The sequence below is a fragment of the Melospiza melodia genome, chromosome 9 (genome assembly GCF_035770615.1).
Source record: "Melospiza melodia melodia isolate bMelMel2 chromosome 9, bMelMel2.pri, whole genome shotgun sequence".
NCBI lineage: Eukaryota > Metazoa > Chordata > Aves > Passeriformes > Passerellidae > Melospiza > Melospiza melodia.
In genome coordinates this window covers 34508624-34532087 of record NC_086202.1, presented here as the reverse complement: position 1 = coordinate 34532087, position 23464 = coordinate 34508624, and the positions used below count along the sequence as shown (strand labels likewise).

General features: G+C 44.1%; 1 protein-coding gene across 2 annotated transcripts in view; it reads left to right on the top strand.

Annotated features, from left to right (window-relative positions):
- CTNNA3 (catenin alpha 3) overlaps nt 1-22265 on the top strand; it is a 429736-nt gene extending 407471 nt beyond the window's left edge. For both annotated transcript variants that reach the window (XM_063164177.1, XM_063164176.1), the window contains exons 16-18: nt 1161-1266; nt 8797-8931; nt 20383-22265. In XM_063164177.1, coding sequence (XP_063020247.1) covers nt 1161-1266; nt 8797-8931; nt 20383-20670 — 529 coding nt within the window. In that variant the 3' untranslated portion in view covers nt 20671-22265. The remainder of the gene's footprint in view (nt 1-1160; nt 1267-8796; nt 8932-20382) is intronic.
- The last annotated feature ends 1199 nt before the right edge of the window (nt 22266-23464 follow it).

Here is a 23464-nt window from a genome sequence, read left to right as displayed (position 1 = left end):
GAATAAGGAACTGTAATTAGTAAAGTATGCTTTCCCCCAAGAACTTATAGTTCTTTGCTGACCAGTATGATTAATCAAGAAGAGATTAAACATTATCTGTCATCTTGTGTTGTCACCACTGTCATTTCCTGACTGCAATGCTGGTACAGGTCCATACTATAATATTTTTAGGTTAAATGAGTTTTTTTAGTGGAATGGTCTTTACACATAAATCCATACTGACTTGGAAGAGAAGGGTCTTCTCATTTGAACAAAGACTTACATCAATTTTTTTCATGTTGTCTACTTCCTTTGTCCAGTGCTGTAAATTGATTTTGGGCCTTTGGAAATTAAATGCTTAGTGAAACTAGAAGTATTCCTGTCAAAGATGTTGGAAGGCAAAGCTGAGTTCAGCAGCATTGCTCCCTTTATACATGCATGAACTACAATTAAGTGTTGATTTTAGTTCAGGTGAAGTGTTTCAGCGTTAAAGAGGCTGAGGTTCAAGCAAATGTGAAGAGAAGGGTGGTCATACTTCCTGCCTCAAGTTGTACTTCTTAGCTCTTAGAAACATTCTGTAATTAAAGCAGCTTTTTGGGCTTGGGAGGAGGGTGTACAGAAAGTGTCTGACTTTCTGGCAGACTGTTCACAAGAATTTGGCTGTTTTCCTAGACTGAAATTCTGAGGAAATTCTCTAATTGTTTGGGAAGTGTTTTTCTGATACAGCATATCTGTGTTCTGAGTGGCCCATGTAAGCTGATGTGCACCAACTGCATTTTTAAAACCCCAACTAAAACCAACCCTGCTATTTTTCTGACCAGATATGCATAATGGCTCTCAGAATACACTGAGCTGAACTTCCTTGGAACATATTACTAGAAAATGGAACGGAAAGGAACCTCATATAACTCTGGGAATAGCAAATGCCCAAGAAATTTCTTAAAATCAGGATTTGGCATGGGTTGTGCTTTCAATATGAAGAAACTGTAACATCTTTCTGGTGCTTCTGCATCCTGTTGATGCCAAACAGTACAAATTTGTGGGTCATGAAAACACTTGGGGGAGGATTTAATTACTGTCACTTGTGTATGTGTATTGCTTTGTTTAATTGAGTTGTTCTGCACCTCGTGTGCAGGGCTGTGATTTATGCTGTGCTTTATTTTGTCTGTGCTTCTCTGCAGGGGGAGAGGCCCTCTGAAGCACACGGCCGATGTCATCAACGCCGCCAAGGTGATCTCGGAGTCGGGTTCGCGCATGGACGCCCTGGCGCGGCTCATCGCCGACCAGGTGAGCTGCCCTGCAGGAGCCTGCCCTGCTCAGCCTCACCCCAGCACCTCCCAGGACACAGCTCCTGTCTGAGCCTCCCTGTGCAGCCTCCTCTCTGTGTGGATCTGTTGTAATCTCGTTGTTGTATTTCTAAAGTCCCATGAAGTCTCGTACCTTCTCCGTGATACTTCTTGGGGGCAGTTCTTCGCAGCTCTGACTTCTTCTCCTGCATGTTGCTGCTTCTCAGTCAGGGCTCCTTCCAGGCTCTCCCTGACTGGCCAAGCCCACCCCCTTTTATCCCAGTCATCTTCACTAGCTACAGCCCAGTTAAGGACATTGCAGCTGCAGCCCATCAAAAACAACCAGGGCTTATCAGGGCAAGGCCTATATACAGATATTCAATATACAATACAGATATTTTACTAGGAATCCTACTATATTTCCCCCTTTTCGTTTACTTACAGAGACAGGTTTTACATATTCCACTTATAATTATATGATACATATATGTTCCCAGCTCTCGACTGTACAATACAATACAACTCGGACTTCTATTATATTTTTCCCCCTTTTTATAGAAACATATTTAGATGGACACAATATACTACATATATTCTACCACAGCTCTTGGCTGCACAACACATATATTTACCATGACTCGAAGGCCATGTTTCCCCACAGCTTCTTGACTCAAAGGCCATAATCCAACACAGCTCCTGGCTGCCCCAGCTCCTTGATTCAATGGCCATGCTTCTCCACAGCTCTAGGCTGTCTTAGCCTCCACAGCTCTCAGGCTGCTTATCTCCATCACGTTGGGGTCACCAGATGTTGTAATCTTGTTGTTGTATTTCTAAAGTCCCATACTGTAACAAACATAGTTCTAAAGTCTCGTACCTTCTCGGTGATACTTCTTGGGGGCAGTTCTTCACAGCTCTGACTTCTTCTCCTGCTTGTTGCTCCTTCTTTATCAGGGCTCCTTGTCAGCTCTCCTTGACTGGCCAAGCCCAGCCCCTTTTATCCCAGCTATCTTCACTAGCCACAGCTGCAGCCCAATTAAGGCCATTGCAGCTGCAGCCCATCAAAAACAACCGGGGTTTATCAGGGCAAGAACTGTATACAGATATTCAATATACAATATAGATATTTTACTAAGACTCCTACTATATGTATCCATGGTCTGTTCATGTACACCTGAAAGGGACGTGTACGTACATGACACGTGTCTAGGGACACACATCCCTCTGCACATGTGTTTGTACATGTGGCTGAATATTTGTGAGCTCCCTTAAGCTCTGAATGCAACATTTTAGACATACAGAATATATGAACATGTATATAGATACACATTTAAAATATATGTGTTCATGGCTGCTTTGTTTTATTTATTTATTTATTATTGACATATTAAGGCATATGTATATAAATAGTTGCATAAAAAGCTGTTGTCCTGCTTTTACCCCAACTGGCAACTGAGTACAATGCAGCTGCTTGGTCACCTACTCCTGGAACTGGAAAAAAAGGAAACGTCATGGGTAGTTGTAAAAAGTTTATTAATTTAAAATATAATAGTAGTAGTGGTACTGCTAACATTGATGCTGAAAGAGAGGGGGAGAGAGGACTGAGACCAGAGAGAAAGAAGGGATGCCCAGCACAATTCCCCAGCATGTGCTGCCTGGTGCCCAGCCTGTCCCTGAACAGCAGTCAGCTCCTTCCAGGTGAGTCCCCCATGCTGACCATGGCACTCCATGGAACTGGTATGGAAGAGCTTTGGCCAGTTCACATCACCTGTCCTGGCCATGCTCCCCTTGCCTGCACGCTGCTCACTGGCAGAGGGTGGGACACTGAAAGGTCCTTGTGTGCCACCTTCCTTCCCATTCTTGATCCAGCAGAGCAGGGGGCCAGCCCCTGTGGAGAGCAGGAGCTCTGTGCCCGGCAAAGGCAGCAGCTGTGCAGGCAGCAGGGCAGGGCTGCAGGCTCATCCTCTCCTGAGTGAGCTGGGGAAATTGCCCAGCAGCAATGCAGCTGCTCCAGGTGAGCTGTGGGAGCACAGCATGGAGGCACTGGCACAGAGCTCTGCTGCTCTGGGCTCTGAGCACCAGCTTAGGAAGGACAGACTTGTCTGGCTCCAGAATGGTTTGTTCTCCGCCCTCTGCAGAGTCACAGAATCCACATTTTTCCTGTACTTTCCTTCCCTGCCCTCCCACCCCTAACACTGGCTGTTTTGCCTCTGCAAATCCGCAGCTTGAAGGTGATTTTTGGTCGTGCATTTAATTTTTATTTGAAGTTATTTTAAGTAACTCTTATGAGTTACTAATCACCATGAAATGCCAAGTGTTGGAACTGGGAGGTGTGCTTTATTTCTGTTGGAGTTTTAGATGGCTCAGCCTCCCCTAGAGGAGCCCAGCAGAGCAGGGTAGCTCAGCAGCCTGCCTAGGGGAGCTGCAGTGGCACGGGGCACCCCTGCAGCCTCCTCACCAGGCTGGCTGGGTCTCTTTAGGGCTGTGCAACACCAGCAGAGCAGTGCAGGTGTCACACCTGCAGCATTTCTTCCTTTGTGGCTGCCTTTCAGGTCCAGGGCAGCACAGGACAGTCACTGTTTCCACACCCTCACATGCTCTCTCTTCTCCCTTCACTTTTTATTTTCATATTCAGTGCTTGCTTTCCTACTGTCTAGAAAGAAACCTCAGTCTGTTAGTGGTTGTCCTGTGGTAACAATGAATTTCTAGTTTGTATCTATACAGTTGTCATCAGATTTGTGGAAAAAATAGGTAAAATATCTGAATTCTCCAATTCCTGATCTTAACACACTTTCTTCCAGCACTGGACAACAGCTGCTTTCAAGATTTTATCTATTACTGATTAAAATTTAAACCTGTCACTGATACATTGCAGAAAATGATGAGATAGCAAAGCCAAAGCTGAGTAAGGATCATAAATTCTTGTTGGTTTTAGGACAGGAAATCCACTCTCACTGAAATATTTCTTCTATGAAAGAAAGATTTCAGCTGTATTAGTACAACGACTCCAGCCTAGAAATATGAGCAAATCAGTGTGAGGAGAAGGTATTCATGAGCCACTAGTGGTGATAATTTGTGTGTCCCCTCAGAGCTGCTGGGAAATGTGACATCACTGAGGTTATTGTAACCCATTTACTGAGTTCACTCCAGCTCCTTGCCTTGGTCCTCACTCAGCTTGCACACAGCTGGCACCCAGGAGCCCCCTGACCCCTGGGATTTGTTCTGTGCCTCTGAAGGACACTCCTTACTTACAGGTGTTGCTTGGATTTTAGATGCAGTTTGACATTACATTATATGCATTAAAACCAGAAAAATCCAAATCAAAAGATGGGCCAAGGCAGCCTTCCAGTTATGGTGAACACAATTGCAAGTATTGCTAGGTAGGTGTCAAATTTAGTAAAGAGAATCTTGCTTTGTTCCTGCTATTACAGATATTCTTAGTATGATCCTCTCACTCCTTGCATGGCTAGAAAGCTTTTAACTTCTGTTAAAAGAAGGTTTAAAAGGGTTTTTTTTTGGCTGTGCAAGTTATTCTTTAACTTAGAAAGCTCTTTTCTCATTGTGGTGGTTTTTTTTAATCTTGAAGGTATTTTCAAATTCCTTTTCTCAGCTGTTGTTTTGCCAGGTTTCCTATGCCCTGCACTCCTGGGGTCTTAAAATAAAATAAACTTTACATTCCTCTGGGCAACCAAATAACTGTTCTCTGAATTTGGGCCAAACTGGATAAGCCCTTCAGGAATCTGGTACCCAGTCAAACATGAGTATTGCTTTCCTGAGCAGCATTTGGACTTTTTAGTGGAGTATTTCACATGTTGCCTTTTACTAACAACTAAATTCTGTAGCATTTCTATTATGTGAAAAAAAGGATTGATATGATTTTTATAGCTCCCTGTTGCTGTGTGTGAAGGGAAGGCATACAGCATGGTACAATCAGCAGAACTCAGCTGTATTTCAGTCCACAGTCACAAAGCACTGCTAGGATAGCTCAGAGTAACCAGGGTCCAAATCCTCACAGTTACAGCATCAACAGCAACTTGCACACATGAATCACAAGTGCATTATAAATTCATTATCAGGAGACGTTCCCTTTTGTCAGAAGATTTTTGTTCTTTATTCCTTCTGTCAGAAGATTTTTGCTGCTTGATGTGACCTGGAAGCCCTGAGATGATGAAGGCAGTGAGTGCCTCCCCCTGGGCTGATGAAATGTGCTGAAGAGTGGGGTCTGTATTAAGAACCTGCTCTGTGTTGCACCCGCTGGGCTCCCAGTCAGGCTGGGCTCATTCAGAATGCAGTTTGTCAGAGCTAATTGCAGTGTGTAAATAATCCCTTTGGGTGACACAACCCCACTGGGGGAGCAGCAAAGCTGCCTCCTGTCTGTGCCCAGCACACATTTATAGTAGGTGGTGTGTGGTTATCTCCAATATTGATCCCCATGAAGGTTTGGGTTCTGTAGAGAAATGCTTTGGCCTTGGTTAGCAAGGGGATGAAGTGAGAACAAAGCAAACCCAGAATGGTCTGTGGGCAGAAGCTCCTGTTCATTCACACCCCGTGTGCAACTGCTGTGCCACTGGCTTTTTCACTTGGATGGTGAGTGCTGGTTTCAGTCCGGTTTTAATTACTGCATTATTTTAACTTCATTGTTTGGATGTTCTGGTAGATATTCTCTTGGGTAAAATAGCACTGCATCTTGGGGATGCAGGTCAGTTCTGATGCTGCTCTTACAGAAAGCCCTTGCCAGCAGCAGCCACTGCCCACAGGATGTGTGGGGAAAAACCTCTCAGAATCTGATGGGCTCTCCAGTCAGGAATGTGCAGCAGTAAACTGGTAACCATCAATTACTGTGGGTTGGTGAAACTCAGAATTTATTGATTGTCCTTCTGTTGCAGCCTAGTGTTTGGTTTTGCTGGTGAGCAAGTGCTGCTTGTACCAGCTGCTTCTGAGCAGTAGGTAGATGACTCCTTGTGCAGCGTCCTCCCTGCAGAACATTTGTTCCCAGCATCTGCTGATGGCTGATCTGACGTGCTGCAAGGCATGAGGTTTCATTTTCTGGCCAGCCCGAGCCTCTGCTGCAGTGCTGAGCCAGAGCTCAGGCACAGATCCACTGCTCCCTGCTGCTGCCAGGAGGTGACACTGGCTATTGACACAGCTTGGAGAGCGTGGCCTGGCTTCATGGTGCTCCCAGCCCCTGCAGCCATGCCAGAATTTACACAGCCAAACATATGGTTATGATACCCTCAACGTGGGAAATCGTCCTTGATCATTTTCCATTTGTTTGTCCAGTAATTTCTTCTGCTTACGTAAAATTTTAGTATCTGTAACAAAGATTTCTGCAATTTAACAACCTCATGTTAAAAACCATTTCCTTTGTTTTGTGCTCCTGGGAGCCACTGTTAATGACCCCTGGAGGCTGTAATGGAGGAAGAATTACAGGATTCAGTACAATCTTCCTCCTTCCATCTGGGCCTTGGCTGGGCCGGGGCAGGGCAAGGATGCACGGGATCTACTCAGGTAGTGCAGCTGTGAATATTCCTCTGCATAATAACATTTCAGGAGAATTTTCTTATCCAATGCCCTGCATTTGCTTTTTTGAATCCTTCTGGTACTGAAAGTGATTGCACAGAACCTCAAGGTCTTGCTCTTGAGTGCAGTTTCCTGGCCTTTGATGTGTATCATCTGTGGCATTCCTAAAGTGGTGCCCATTTCTTCTGTAGTGCTGTGTAAGGGGGACAGCACTGTGACTAGCCTGACACAAGAATATAAAAGAGTACTATATAATAACCATTCTTGTCTCTGAACTTCTCTAATTGGTATTGTCACTGTTTGAAGTGGGTGAGGCACTATATTGGCACCCTATACACCTTTCTCTTGAGTTTTTCTGGCCAGAGAGATAAAACCAAAGTGTAACTAAGGAGAAAGGAAAAAAAACAGAGGAGGAAGAATGTCATTCCAGGAATACACACCATCTTGGTATTATGAGTTATGATGCTCTAAGGGATTGTATTGTACTTTACTTTACCATCTTGGTATTATGAGTTGTGATGCTCTAAGGGATTGTATTGTACTTTACTTTAAGTATATTTTTTATTAATTAAAATAAATAAACAGTAAGTATTCCAGCTTTCTAAACACTGAGATACTGTTATATAAATACTGATTTGAGCAGTTCTTAAAGCAGTGCTTAATAAGGAAGAAATAAAAACATATTTTAGGTCAGTTTTCCATCAGATAGAAAGAAAACATGTCCAGGAAATGTTCTGGTTTTGCTGTAAACTGTGCCCAAATACAGGAAACAATAATGGACATAGCAGAACATGAGGTAAGGACTGATGTTAAGTCATATTAATTAATTTAAAATTGTACACTCTGACCTTGTTTACTGTTACCTTTTGCTAAGTCTGAAGCATGAACTTGCTATTATTGCATAGCCATGCAGATCAGCATTGTCACAGCAGCCCTTTGAACACATACTGTTGCTTCAGCAAAGCCAGGAGCTGAAATACTTTTGGAGTTAAGTAGAATTGGTGCTTTATCTGGCTCCTGGTGGGTTTGGATTTAAATCCACTGACCACAATTCAATAAAACCACAGGTGATTGTTGACAGTGTGCATTTGGTGGGGATGTGTCTGTGCTTTCTCAGTATGCAAAGCTGAGCAGAGTTTCCTGTCGAAAGGAAGGGGCTGTATTTGTCATGTGTGCACCACACCCAGGCCAACACCATGTCTGCACCTGCAGGGATCTTGTGCTTATTTATGCTCTTACTCTCTGCAGCTGTGGGAGCACAGCAGGGCCTCACCATTCCCCTTAGGATCCCTTTATTCTGCCAGAGCAATGGGAATCAGCCTTAGAACAAATTCATACCCAGCCTTTCATAGCTGGCCTGGTACCCACAGAGCAACATTGCACTCCAAGTACTCCATGTCTTTTGGGAAAAAAATAGGTTACAACAATCTTGGTTTTATTTCTGTAATATAAATCTGTATTGTTAAAAATATTGACAATTTTTATTGTGACTTTTCCATAAGACATTCTAATTTTGCTGTTCCCACAGCGAGAGAGGATCTGCAGATTGAGTTCAGTACAGTCTGGATGGAACACACAAAACCCCTATGATCTGGTTACAAGATAAAGCATAACATACAGATATTAACATGTCTCTGCATGTGTGGTTACATAGTCCATGAAATCTGTTTGGATTGCTCTCATCACTGTTTATAGATTTATTTTCTTAGAGATCATCTAAGGACTGGAAGTAATTACTCTATACACTAAAGATATGTTTAGAAATCCTGCTAAGGCAAGCACAGCAATGTTAAATACAGAGTGCATGGGGGGAATCTTAGGCTTCATCTGAGCTTCCAACTATAGATTAAAAAACTTCCCAAGAGGAATGAACTTAGCAGCCTGATAAACTGCAGTGAAAAGCAAGGCTCCAGTAGTCTGCAACTGGAATACTCCCCAGTGAAGTTTCAATGATTCCTGAGATACCATTCTGAATCAGCAATTACTGAAGTGCTTTATTTTTTGTTCTTTTCAGTGCCCAGACCAGTCGTGCAAACAGGATTTGCTAGCTTACCTAGAACAGATCAAGCTGTACTCCCACCAGCTCAAGATCTGCAGCCAGGTTAAAGCAGAAATCCAGCATCTCGGTGGAGAGCTCATCATGTCTGCAGTAAGTAGAAAAATGGAGCCAAGTGCTCTGTTAGTCAGACTAGGTGTTACACTTGAGTTGGGCTTTCCTGTGCTTGCAGCATGTTCCACTTCACTCCAAATCCTGTTTTCTTTTCTAATACCCACTTAACAGCAAGAATCTACAGCAGTGACACATAGGACTTCTGGCTATTTAAAGGAATTTATTTCTTTATTATTTAAAGGAATAATAATCACCTTTTCTTTTAAAATTCTCACAGCACATTATCACTGTTATTCTGAAGTAGACTGGTTTGAAAAACTCTAAGGTGCATTAGCTTGCATATGTGGAATATGCTCATGGGTGTGTCTTAACACAGTGAAAACAGTCCAGGCTGGAGTTCCAGGCCAGAAAAAAATGCTGCAAGACATTCTACAGGTCTACAGAAATAAATAACAGGAAGACCAAAGTGACTTGATTCCCGAGTGAATTTATTGATTTCTCTTAAATTTGCTTTAAGAGTTATAACTCCTTTACAGCCAAGTATCATTAGCCATGGAAAAGAGATTTTGTGCTTTTATGGAACTTTTATGCACTTGGCCTTGGCATAGCCATCCATAAATGCCTTCACATTCCCATGTTCTGTGATGTGTTTCTGCCTGGAGCACATAGGGTTGTGATTTCAAGGTATAAATCTGCCAAACAGCACCAAACCCAGGTAAGACACTGGGCACATTCCTACCCTTCACACACTTGCACTGTGTTGAGGGGAACTTCCCTCACATAGTTTGGAATGCTTGCTCTCTGTATCTCTGTCCCCCCAGCTGTTCCTCTGTGTCTGTACCTATCCCTGGCTATCTGTGTTTGTCTGTGTCTGTATCTGTCTGTATCTCTCTATACCTATCTACCCCCAGTGATACCTGTCTCTGTGTCCCTCTATCTGTCTGTACCTATCTGTATCAATCTCTGCCTGATTCTGTCTTTATCCACCCACACCTGTCTCAGGTTACCCATTTCTGTCTATCCCTATCTACAGCTCTCTGTATTTATCTATACCTGTGTGTACTTATCTCTGCCTGTCTGTACCTGTACCTGTCAGTACCTCTCTATACCTGTCAGTATTTAGCTCTGCCTGTCTAAACCTCTCTCTGTCTATATGTATCTATATATATATCTGTATGTATCTACACCTCTCTCTATATACATCTAGATACATCTCTACCTATATCTATATGTATCACTAGTCATCTACAGGTCCCTATCCATCTATACTTACTCCACCTGTCAGTACTTGTCATTCTCTGTCCTTATGTATATCTCCCTCTCTGTACCTGTCAATATCTGACAAAAGCTCTGTCAAAGATCTGTCTCCAGCCCTATCAATATCTCTGTCAGAACCCGTCAGAATACAAGAGAATTTGTCAAAATGTGTCAGAATCTGCCAAAATCTAACAGAATCGGCTAAAATCTTAGAGAATGTTAGGATCTAACAGAATCTGTCACGATCTGTCTGTACCTCTCTGTCAATGTCTATGTGTACCTGTCACTTCCTCTCCCTGTCAAAAATTCATTTTATCTAGATAGTCAATATCTACCTCTGCTTGACAAAATCTGTCAGCACCTCTGTCTGTCTGTTCATATCTGTCAGCCTGTCTCTCTACCTGTCCATGTCTGTCTGTACCTATCTCTACCTGTCTATACCCACAGCTCTCTCTAGAGCAGCCTCTACCTGTGTCAACCTCTCTGTACCTAGCTCTGCCTCTCCCTGTGCCTGTCTAGCCCTGTCTCTACCCATCAATATCTGTACATTCCTATTTCTGTCTCTAGGCCTGCCTATCCCTATTTATCTTTCACTAAAACTATTGTTACATTTTATGTGGTTTATAAATAATGGGAAATGAGCCTTGGTTGCTGAGGTGAGATTTGAAACACTCATTTCTATAGGATACTTGTGCTGGCTAATTTAAATGGTAATTTAGACACCACATTTGAACCTCTGGAACATACAGTTACATAATTTTAATTGCATGGATAATTTCTGAAGCCAATGCTTGTTTTTACTTGGACAGCACATTAGCAAAGTTTATCTTCCTTACCTGTTTCTTTTCACAAGCAGTTCTGTGACCAGTGTGGGTTACAGTAAAGCCAAATGTTGGAACCAAGTTTGGTTCTTGCTATTTCTGCCTCCTGCTGTAGAATACTCACATTGTTTTCTTTACCTTTTTTGTTGTGTCGCTCCTGTCAACAGTGCATAATCTGTCTGGTGCAAAAAATTTAAATTCTGAAAATGAAACCCCAAATTTAATTTACTGATAATCCCGAAGACATGACTATAGATCCTAGCCCTGCTTCAGGGAAGGAGGGTGAGAATTTGTCCTGTGTAATTTGAGGAAGCTGACTGGGTGTTTGTGGCAGTGGGGAATGAAGCAACACAGACCCCCTGATGCATCCCAAGGAGATCCCTTTATTGCAGAAATTGCCCCATGTGCTGAGTGCAGCCTCAGCAGGCAGAGATTATTGCTGTGTGTGCTGAGTGCAGCCTCACCAGGCAGAGATTATTGCTGTGTGTGCTGAGTGCAGCCTCAGCAGGCAGAGATTATTGCTGTGTGTGCTGAGTGCAGCATCAGCAGGCAGAGATTATTGCTGTGTGTGCTGAGTGCAGCCTCAGCAGGCAGAGATTATTGCTGTGTGTGCTGAGTGCAGCCTCACCAGGGCAGAGATTATTGCTGTGTGTGCTGAGTGCAGCCTCACCAGGGCAGAGATTATTGCTGTGTGTGCTGAGTGCAGCCTCACCAGGACAGAGATTATTGCTGTGTGTGCTGAGTGCAGCCTCACCAGGGCAGAGATTATTGCTGTGTGTGCTGAGTGCAGCCTCACCAGGGCAGAGATTATTGCTGTGTGTGCTGAGTGCAGCCTCACCAGGACAGATATTATTGCCCCATGTGCTGAGTGCAGCCTCAGCAGGCAGAGATTATTGCCCCTTGTGCTGAGTGCAGCCTCAGCAGGCAGAGATTATTGCTGTGTGTGCTGAGTGCAGCCTCACCAGGACAGATATTATTGCCCCATGTGCTGAGTGCAGCCTCAGCAGGCAGAGATTATTGCTGTGAGTGCTGAGTGCAGCCTCAGCAGGCAGAGATTATTGCTGTGTGTGCTGAGTGCAGCCTCAGCAGGACAGAGATTATTGCCCCTTGTGCTGCACCAATCTCCTCTAGCTCAGTAAACAGGCAGGGAGGTGCTTCCTTTGGGAGCCAGTGAAATGGAGAGCGTGCCCAGGGCCTGAATGGCTTTGGGGGTGTTCTGTGAAATCAAGGTGAGATGCTGCAAGGTTACTACTCTCTTAAATCATCTTAGAAAGTGCTCCAACAATGACTGTGTTATTTTTTTGTTGTTGTTTTTTTAAATGGGTGCTACATAGAAAAGAGTCAGATTGCTAGCCAGTGTCAAAAGAGACATGTGCTCTCACTCCAGGCCTTGTGGAGACATGGTTGCTGTCAGTGGTTAAGAGAAATTTCCTGAAAATTGAAAAAAAGTCTCCCTAGTCTCTGTTTTGGGAAGGGGAGGTCATTTGTGACTGGCTGTGCTCACCTGCCCCCCAGCAATTAAAATTGTGGTTATCTGAAACTGCAGCCCAACCAACCGGTGATGGCCTTTTGTATTAATTTAGCTCTTTATGTTTTAATTGCTTCAGTTTTAGAAGAATAGTGGGATTTACATTGTGCAGATAAATTGCTCAGTTGAGAAGGAGAGAAATGCACTAGTGGTATAAAATGGCTGGTTACTGAATTGATTTTCTTAAAAGCTGGAGCAAGTTCGAGTTTTCAAAATCCATGTGGAGGCTTTAGAAATTGATCACATTCCTAGGTTAGCTGGCCTTGAAATAAATTACAAACCCAAGTTGTGTGAGACAGCAGAGGGGTTCTTATCCCCCTTCCCAAATTCTCCCTGCCCAGAAAATAATATTAGAACTCCATTAGAAAATACAGGAATCAGAACTGTAGTTGGAATAGGATTATATTTTATATTCTCCCCAATCCTGATCTTGTCTGAATGAGAATCAGAAAATGAGGCAGCAAGCCCTTGCAGATAGTAAAGGTTTTATTGTGCATTAAGTAAAAAACTTAGGAGTCTCCAAATACCTGAATCTGGTTAGTGAAGTTCTGCTACAGGAAAAGAAAACTACCAGAAAGAGCATTGGGAAATAATCCTCCAGGTTTCTCCATTGTTTGCTGCCCCCTGCATGCATGGAGGTGTGTGCAGGAATGCTCGGGTATGCTCCCCTCCTCTGGCTGGCATTGGCTCCTCACAGTCCCTCCTTCAGGAGCTGGGACAGGAGTCTGGCAGCACAAAACCTGAGGGGGGAAGCTCCTTTCCTGTGAGGAATGACACATTTCCATGTTCAGATGGGTCAGTACCAACTTCCACAGTGACAAAGCCACTCTGAGTACCAGCTGGTGGAATGCACACATAAAAGCACTGTTTTGAGATGGCTGTTACATTCACCCCTACCTCCCTTCTCCAACCATTAGAACAGGAATCTTGGGTTTAAATCACCTTCAAGGAAAATTCCTTCCCACAAGAGTAGCAGTTCATTAAAAAAATTACCCAAACCAGCCTCTCTTGAAGCCTAAGGAGCAATAGAGAGGAAGAGAGGGATGAAGGGCAGAGGATGGAGTGTCACATATTTGCAAACCTGCAAAAGAAAGAACTGTCTTCTTGAAACAGAGCAGCCACAGTTGCTGTTTTACCAGTTCTGGATGATGCTGTGGTGGAGCAAGGAGCCCTAAACCAAAGGAGCCCTGAACTGGTGCTCCAGGTTAACCTTGGGTGGTACTGTGGAGCAGTGGGTGGCAGTGCCATGGCACAAGGGCAGCTGTGTCTCTGTCAGCAGCAAACTCTGTTCTCACTGATGATCTGCACTGGAGGATTCCATGCTGGCTGCCAGCATGGAATGACAACAAAGAACATTATGCATATAAGAAACTGTTGAAATCCATAAACAGCTCAGCCCTCTTCAGCTGTTTGTGACCTGTGTGCCCGTGTCTGCCCTGCTGCAGTGCTCAGCCTCCCCACCCTGGGGTTTCCTTCCTGCAGTTCATCCCTGCCTGTAGCATCAGTGGAGGTTATTTGGGCCACTTTCCTTGTCAGCTGGGATGCTTTGTGGACTTCCCACCTGGCAGCTCTTCTCACTGCTCTCCTTGTTTAGTGGCTTTGGGACTTCAGGCTGCACACGCTTGTAGTCTGCCTTTCTCACTGTCCATTCCCAAGCTCTGGTACTTTCTCTCTAGTCAGCCCCTCATTATGGAGGTTAGAGGGGGTCCTGTACAGAGAAAGAGAGGAAGAGCTGGGAGTCATCACCTTCTCGGTCTCCAGTCATTGCAGTTTTGTTATTTTCATTCATTAAAAATTCCTTGCTCACCATTTAGTCTTTCTTAGGCCCACCCAATACTGGGAGTACTGGCATTGTCCGGTTCTAAGCTGCACCAGTCCAAATGGTAAGGATTCACTAAGTCTTCATTAGGAGTGATTAAATAGGAAATGGACATTTCCTCCTATTAATTAAACTGGTGCCTCTTCAGGCACAAAATAATGGGGTAACATTTGCAGATTGATAGTAATTGCATGCATTTATGCAGATAAGCGGATACTTCACTTACAATACTGCACAGCAATAGGCTTGCACCTTACCTTGCCAGTTTGCTCTTTTGCCAGCAATGGCTTTAACTAGAGAGAATTATTTCACAGGGCAGAAAATTAACATATCTTACATATTAATATTGTGCTCCATTACTTTCATCAGGCAATTCTGTTTTATGCTATTTACAGTCATTATCTGCTTATGCTTAATTTTATATTGTACTTGGCAAGAGAGACAGAGCCTTTTGGCCTTAAAAAAGAAGAGTCTTGAAGAGCAAAGATTCTGTGCCTCTCCTGGCTGCTGCTTCTCCTTGGGGCTTGTTGAAAACTCTTAGTTCAGCCTGTTACTTGTAGGGCTTCACACCATGCATGAAGTGACTTATTTCAGTATTTGACTCTGAAAACACTGAACTGCTCCATTTCTAAAAGCTGGCATTAACCCCCAAGAGCTGACACAAGTTTTCTTCTGCTGAGAGTTGACAAAAATATGTCACTTTGAGTTTTTTTTTAGTTAGTAACACTATACCTTTCTAGTTTTGCCTAGTGTACGCTGGGAGGTGTGTGGATGTAGAAATCCTGGCCTTTGGAAGCAAAGCAAGAGATAGATTTTCCTGTCAATCACTTACAGAGAGCTCATTTACTACTGCATTCTAAACTGCATCTATGAGAAAAACTAATTTAAAGGAGCAGGAAATAATGGTAATGTGCACTAAAGGACAGCTAACTTTTCCCAGTAATAATTACTCTGGCAGTTAGCAAAATCAGGATGTGTCCTATAGTTCTCAGCCTCAGTGTATGTAAAATACTGTTGCAGCAAACACTCAGTTTCTTCCTCAACAGTAAGGAAAAGATTTATATTAAGCCACTGTTCTTTTCCTCAAGGGCCTGTTTTTTAAAATAGATTTTTAAAATCCTCCCTGGAAGTGAAAGCAGCAGTAGTGGGGAGGGACTGAGCTATCTGCCTGCCTAAGCATCTGCTCCATTATGTTGTTGCACAGGAACAATTTCACAGCCCTTAATGTAAGTTGTTTATCATTTAACTTGGACATAGGCCTGGCCTAATTACAGAACTCAGTTTCAGCCCTTTGAATCCTGCTTAGCCTGAAGCAGACTCTGGTAATGGTTAGTTCTCAGTCCATTAGATTCAATTTCCCCACCTGAAAAATGGGTAAAACATGGAACAGACCCCAGACACCCCTGAGGTGTTCAGTGCAGTCACTGGATGGACACACAAACATAGATGACCAATGGAACAGCCACGTTTCTAGAAAAACTCAGCTCCTTGAAAAGAAAATCAAGCACTGAAGCTGTTCTCCTTAGGCCACATCCATGGGGATGAAACCTCTCCAGTATCCCAGAGTGAGAGCATGGTGAAACAGAGGTGAGCAAAACACTGAGGGAACAGCTCCCAGAGAGAAAATCCCAATGGCAAGGCTCCCTCTGGCTCCTTTCCCATCTGAACTGTACTGGGGTTGAATCTGTGACAGGTTCTGTGTGTCATCTGTCAGCACACATGGCAGGTAACCAAGTGCTTCCAGCTCCAGCTTTGCTGTGCTTTTCTTGGACACCTGACTTTTCTGGTGCCACATTTAGACCAAGATCCCCATTTCCACTTAAAGGAAATTACCACTACTCTGAGTGGGGAAAAAAGGAGGCTCAGAAAAGCAGGCAAGTAAATGGTGTTCAAATCCTGGCCAAGGCCCAGTAAAAATTCCAGTGCCTTCAACAATGGAGATTCACTCTTTTTGAATTGTTTGGCTTCTTTAAATCTTAAGGGATTAAATGACTATTTTATGTAACAACCTTAGTGAAAGAACCATAAAATAATTCAAAACAGCAATTACCTGCACCTAGTAAAAAAACAGGATTAAAATCAAAAGCACAGTATAGTAAGGACTCCTTCCCTGAAATGCAGCATTGCTCAGACACACTGCTCTCCACAAAAATGTAGAACTCATGTAACTTTCAGATGTAGCTGTCAAAGAAATATAAATTCAGTCTTAAGCTTTCAGTATAGTGTACCAAAGGAAATCTGCTTCTAGGAATTTACATAATGAACCTTGTGTTTCAATTAAAATCAATTTTTAATAACTGGCCTTGTTTCCAAAAGAATTTTAAGTTCAGACTTCAAACACTGATAAAAAAGTCATGTATTTGGTGGACATGAAATAACTTTGCCAAAATGAGAAAAATACAATGCATGTAATTGAACTGGAAAAAAAGTTTCAAAATTCATTTCTTGTCTAACATTTTCCTTCAGCTTTGTTATGCAGAGGAGAGTTTGCTTTCTTGCTCTCAGGACTTGCTATAGAGGAGGAATTAAAGTGCTGGAGAAGGGAGAGTGGATTTCAGCACAAGCCTGATTTGGGGTGGGAATTTTTTTCTTAAAAATACTGTCATCTGCTCTGCATTGTGTGTGTTTCACCCCAGTGTAAAATTACAGTGGTCAGAATAATTCTGAATTCCTTTTGCAATGGTGGCCAAGTACTATTGCTCACAGGACAGGTAAAGAAAGAAATGTCAAGGGATGTTTTTCCTACAGCCTTTAATGAATTATTGTCTTAACTTACACAGACCTGTAAAATCTCAAGGCTGGGACATTGCATCTCCATGGAAAATGCTGATACAGCAAAAGTGAAGTTAGGCAAAAATAAAGCAGGTTTTAGTTTGGGGTTGGTTGGTTTGTTTGTTTTACCAGTGAATCTTTATGTACCGCTTGCTGTGCATTGAAGAGTTTGCAGCTACATCTCTCAAAGTGAAATGGACTTAAACGCTCCATGAATATTTTATCAGGCTTTTATTTATGCCATGTTTCATTTCTTCAGTTTCCCAGATATGAGACCTTGAAGAGCCTGCTGAATATCTGAGATAAAAGCATTCAAGTGAAGACAGTGCTTGAGTGCATCACTTTTATAGAACAGATTTCCACCAAACTGTACAGTGTTACTGGCATTGAGGTAGAAAAACAACTGCTCTCTAAAGCCAAAAAGAGAGGAAATTAAATGTATGGCCGGATTGTTATCATCTGTAGTACACATCTAAGAACATCTAAAAGCTTCTCCAAAATTCTGAGTGCAGTTAATACCCCACCCCAACACAACCTTCCTCTTTGGAAGAGCTTCAGTTCCTGTGGCAAGGGGCAGGGGAATTCTGCCTCTTGGAACAGCCCTGCTGCTGGGTTGGAGTCAGGCTGTGGCTCTCCAGCAGTTGCAGTGCTGCAGTTGGCAGCTGTGCCCTGGCAGACCTCGAGGCTGACACGGCTGCACAGCCCCACCAAAGCTGGGCACCCCTGAAGGGTTTTGCTGCTTATAGTAGATACCTATGATTGTAGTTTGGAAAACAATAGAAGTGCAGGTTTTGTGATCTCACGGGCGGGGTGAAGGAGCCCTAGGCTGTTGCACAGCCCATTTGTGGAAGAAGCCACAGGGGCAGAAGGAGGAGGTACCTGTTGAGTTTCCACAGGAGAGGAAAGGCCAGCTGAGTTCTACTGCTCACCTCAGCACTCTCCATGTTCCACACTACACACACCGAGGTCACAATAAAGAACTGCTGAAGCTTTGTAGCATCCTGCCTGGATGCTACCAGTTTCTTCAATAAGCTTTTTCCCTGCCATGCAAACAAGAATTTCTTTGGTGCCCAACCTGCTACCCCTCCTCACATGCCTCTGTCAACCAGCAACTTCGAAATGGTGGAGCAGTTACACACACTGCAGTCACTGGGAGACTTCAGGGAAGAAGGAAGCTTCCTCTGAAGCCCATTGCCATCTGCCAGAGAACCAAAATCTTATGCCATGTTTCATTTCTTCAGTTCCAATCAATCCGGCCATACATTTAATTTCCTCTCTTTTTGGCTTTAGAGAGCAGTTGTTTTTCTACCTCAATGCCAGTAACACTGTACAGTTTGGTTCTATAAAAGTGATGCACTCAAGCACTGTCTTCACTTGAATGCTTTTATCTCAGATATTCAGCAGGCTCTTCAAGGTCTCATATCTAGGGAAACTGAAGAAATGAAACATGGCATAAAATTCTTTTTGTCCAAGCAGCTTCATAGCAGTGTTACTATGCCAGTGCTCGACTGTTAGGATAGAGGAAAAAAAAGCTATTCAAAGCTTTCAGGAAGCTGTCGGAATTATGGTGTTGTCAGCTGTTCTAGATAGCTACAGATAATTGAAATTTCATGTGTGTGTGTGTGTGTGTGTGTGTGTGCAAGCAGAGGTGTATCTGTGTATAACCAGTCCTCAGGTTAACATGAAAGAAAGAAGTTCCTGTGGAGCAGTGTCTCCTCCTGCTCCAGTAAATGCTGTGTGACAGCATCCAGCAGTGAGCTGTGGGACAGGAACTCTGAGCAGAACCTTCCCCACAGCCTGCAGCCTTGGGAAGTGGCTTGTTTCACCTGTGTTAGGTGTATGAAGGAGTGTTTGAAATTTGGGGCTCAGCACGTGCACTGAAGTTCACAGGGCAAGGCTGCCGAGGGGCTGGGCAGCCCAGCTCGGTGATGCAGCCCCCAAACACACCCAGGTGCCCTCTGATGGCACCAGTGCCCTGCAAACACCACAGGGCTGCTGCAGGCTGGCAGCCCTTCCGAGAAAGTTCCCATGCTGCAGCATGGAATGAACTTCAGAGGCCATCTGGTAGATTTTACCTTTTCTTGGGGAATTGAGATAATTTCAGTTTGCCATCATATGTGTGCATTAAACTAGTTATCTTTTTAAAAATTTTTGGGTTTTTGCATTTTCAGAGAGCAGCAGTGTGTGTTGTATTAACTGGAAGATTCTTCTGCCAGTTCAGAGACGTTTCCAAATTGCAACTAAATCCAGCCTCTTGGCTGAATTTTTTATTTCTGCCTTATTCGTATTTGTGTTACACAGTCAGAATGAAGACAGACAATAATAACACACCTTTTTCACCTGATCAGTTTGTTTGATCTGGCAAAGGGAGAAGTCCTCAAACCTCTCCTAATAACCCCATTTGTAAATCAGTACCTTGCCCAAGGCTCTGGGGTTGGGCTGGATGGCAAAGGACAGGATCACTCTGCCACTAAACCCACAGAGAGCCCTTCAGAGAACTGGCTTCAGTGCTTTTACACAAATGATTCAGCAAAGGGGATGTTTAGAGGGTGAAGTGTGAAGGCTCTCCCATTTTGAAGAGTGATCCTACTGTTTCTCCATCCCAGCCATGGAGAGCTTCCTGAGTGCTCCTGTTTGCTGTCCCTGAGCAGTGACAGAGGACAGCCCTGCTGTGGCACTGCTGTGGCTGTGCTGGGTGCTGGGGATGGGCTGTGTTTGCTCTGCATCCTGCCCTTGGGCGGCACTCCCCACAGTCACTGGGATTTCTGTGGGTTATCCCACTTTCAATACCCCATACAAATCTTGGCTGCTGAGAACAGGTTCAGCAGCTCAGCCAGAGCCAGAGGCAGGCACTCCAGAGAATCCCAGCACTGCTCCTGAGCACCTGTGGGAGCCTGGAATGGGGCAGGAGCAGCTGGAGGCCTCACCTGGTGCTGAAACAAAGGAAGCAAGTGGTCACATCTTCACAGCTCTTCTTCAAGTTGGTTTCATTACCCATCAGTAGTAATTGCAATAGGACCCTGCAGACAAGCATCATGAATTCCTGTTACAGAAAAAAACCAATTAGCATTATCTTCCAAAGCATTTATCTGTTCTACCAGCATGAATTTCCATACATCACAATAAATCTGAGCAGCAAAGCATGAGCGCAGTGATCAAACACACAAAAGGAAAATGTGGGAATTATGGTTTAGTCTCTGGTAGTCTTACTTTTTAACCACTGTTTATTCCTGTGCCTACTGTGGTTAAAAGCACACTGCCTTCTAAGCTGGTGTTTCTGTTTCCTGTTACAGCTGGACAGTGTCACTTCACTAATTCAGGCCGCCAAAAACTTAATGAATTCTGTGGTGCAGACAGTGAAGATGTCCTATATTGCATCCACAAAGATCATCAAGATTCAGAGTCCTACTGGCCCACGCCATCCAGTTGTGATGTGGAGAATGAAGGCTCCAGAGAAGAAGCCCCTGATTAAAAGGGAGAAGCCAGAAGAAATCTATGCTGCTGTCAAAAAAGGTTCTGCCAAGAAGAGAATCCATCCTGTGCAAGTCATGAGTGAATTCAGAGGCAGAGAAATAGTCTAATATTTTGCCACTATGTTTTCTTACCTTGAATTTCCCATGATTTTTCATCTTTTCCCCTGCTTACTTAATAATTATATATGTCAACGTTTTGCTCTAAATCTGCAAGATAACACTTGCTTAAATGCTTTGAAAATGCTGTTGGATTAGTTAGAAGCACACAGTTGGAAATAATACTGGTTCTCCTGCAGTGAGGAGGTGAGGCAGCCCCACTGCAGTGGCCTGGGTGTGGCACAGGCATTTCTGCTGCTGGGCCAGGCCCTGAGGGGCACCTGTGACCAGCTCACACCCGCCCAAACCTGGGTCCAGACTGCAGCATCCTTGGCCAAGACCATGCCTTGGAAATGTAAGCTTGAAAATGTTTGATGAAACACACAAAGGGTTGGGACAAGGTGGATGTAACAGTGCAGTAAAGAAAGCACTGACTGCAGGCCAGCAGGGGTGACAGCTCTTAAGAAGGCCTTTGGAACAGGAATCTGTGTTCCGCTCCCTGCTCTCTTCTGTGAGCCCCAATAAACCTGCTGGCTGTTGTACTTGGCAGTTCAGATAAATCAGACATTAACAATAAAAAAAAAAAAAAAAAAACTTTCCTACTGCTGCACAAAAGAAGAATTTTGAAATAAATCATTATTCTGAGTGTGTGAAATACAAATATCTTGAATCTTAGGAATGGGGTGACTTTTCCAAAGCAACTGTAGGGAATTAAGTTACTTCTGACAGACTTGCTAAATGCAGGACTCTGCTGGTGAGTGCTGAATGGCTGCACTCAAAGTGTGTCATGAAGGTAAATCCTGCTAGTCCAGACCTCTGCAATGTGCTTAAGAAAAACTAGTTTTTTCTAAATACTTTTGAATCTGAAATCCACTTGGACTAATTATTTTAGAAGGCTCTAACTTGCCTTTTTGCCATGTCATGAATTCTTCCCAGACTACATTTGTTACTCAAGATGTCTTTGCTTGGCCATTCCCTAGATCCTTTATCATGGCTTCTGCATTTGCCAAGATGAAAAGCTCAGGCTTTTATCCCTCAAAAGCCAGAGCTTCCTGTGTCACTGACTGCCACTCTGGGATGGCTCCACATTCTGGGCCACTGCTCCAGGTCATTTATTAGCATGCTTGCCCAGCAGTGCCTGACCCAGCCCAGTGTGGGCAGCAGGAATAACCCTGAACTGTGCCTTTCCTCTTGGGGCTGCCCTTTGGTAAGCTCAGCATGCTGGGGCAGGGTAATTTCTATGAAACCCTGTGAAACTACAGTGCTCACGAATTAAAAATTCTACTGATCATTCTCCCACCTTCCCTAACCTTGCAATCAGTTAAATGGAAGAAAAGGAGAAGTTTGGAAGAAAATCACCTTTTTTTGCAACTCCAGTTCCCTCCAGCATGTTTGCAGCGAGGTGTCAGTACTGTCTCCTGGCCTTGCTGCTCCTCCCAGGGCTCCAGAGGCAGCAGGTAAGCTGGCACAGCCTTGGGGGCTGCTCTGGGGCTGGGACTGTCCTGAAACCCTCCTGGCACCTTGATCCTGGTCCCCTTGATGTCAAATGTTTGTAACTAATGCCTTGATACCACATTGTTAATAAAAAAGCATGTACACCCCGAGAAGCTGCTGTCAGTGCTGTGGGATTTTTTCGGCGTGTCTGAAGTTCAAGGCCTGCCAGGCGTGCTCACAGAAGCCTTCCTTCCAGCACACTGTGTGTGCTCCATTAGCTGCTCTACAGGAGAGGTTTTCCAGCACCAGTATCACTAAAGCACATTTTACTGCTTCATTTCATGCTCCTTCCTGCACTGCCAGTCTGTGCTCCTTCCCTGGCCATGCTCAGTATCCAGTTTGATCTCAGCACAGCAATTTATTACACCAAAACCACCCTCCAAATGAACAAGGAATTTAAAACCCACTGCAGGCTGTTGAGAAGAGCCAAAGAGCAATAATCAAATTTAGACTAAATTTATCTTGGGTTAAATTCAATCCCAAGGGAAAAAGTTTATTCCTGGCTAAGGAGGCAAAGTGTAAGAAGTCCTGGCGCTGTGAAAAGCCCAGCTCATCACCCTTCAGCCAGTCTGGGAAGCAGGGAACCACCACCTACTTCCACGAGGAGAATTCTGAAGGAGGACCAACTGCTCAGCGTTATTCCAAGCAGCTCCTCATTCTTCCTCTGACTGCTCCGGCTGCTCATCTCTGCAGGGACACACATGGGATGGCCCTGGGACAGCCCGTGCTCCGAAGGGCAAGAGCACTCCTCAGATTTTCAGTCTTCGACATTGTTTATTATTTCTTACCTACAAAATTTTCTTCCAGCCCGACAGAGGTCTGACCAGCAAGGCAGCCAAGGGCACTCTGGCCTCCCACTGGGCGGTCGTCCATTTTTATACTAAAAACTATGTACATCATATTTACCTTTATTTCCCAATACCTTTCACCCATGTTAGCAAGTGCACCTTCACCAAGAACCAATCCCAAAGTGCCAACATCACCACAGAAAAGGGATGACAAGAAGAAGAAAGAAGAAGGACAAGACACGCCCTGATTCCTCCATCTTGTCTCCATAACCCCCCCGTACCAAAATCCTAAAATCTGTATTTCCACCCTGTGAATACTTACACCACTTATCCCCAAGTGATTCTCTTGTCCTCATACAGGTGGCACATCCCGTGCAGGGTCAAAATCCAACCACCAAGCACTCCTGGCAACATTCCAGGATTTCCGAGCCCCCCAAGGGGTTGTCTCGGTAACTCTGGCCATCAGCAGCGATGTGCTGAGTTCCCACACTCCTCCATCTCCTCATTCCCTGCCAGCCCAGCTT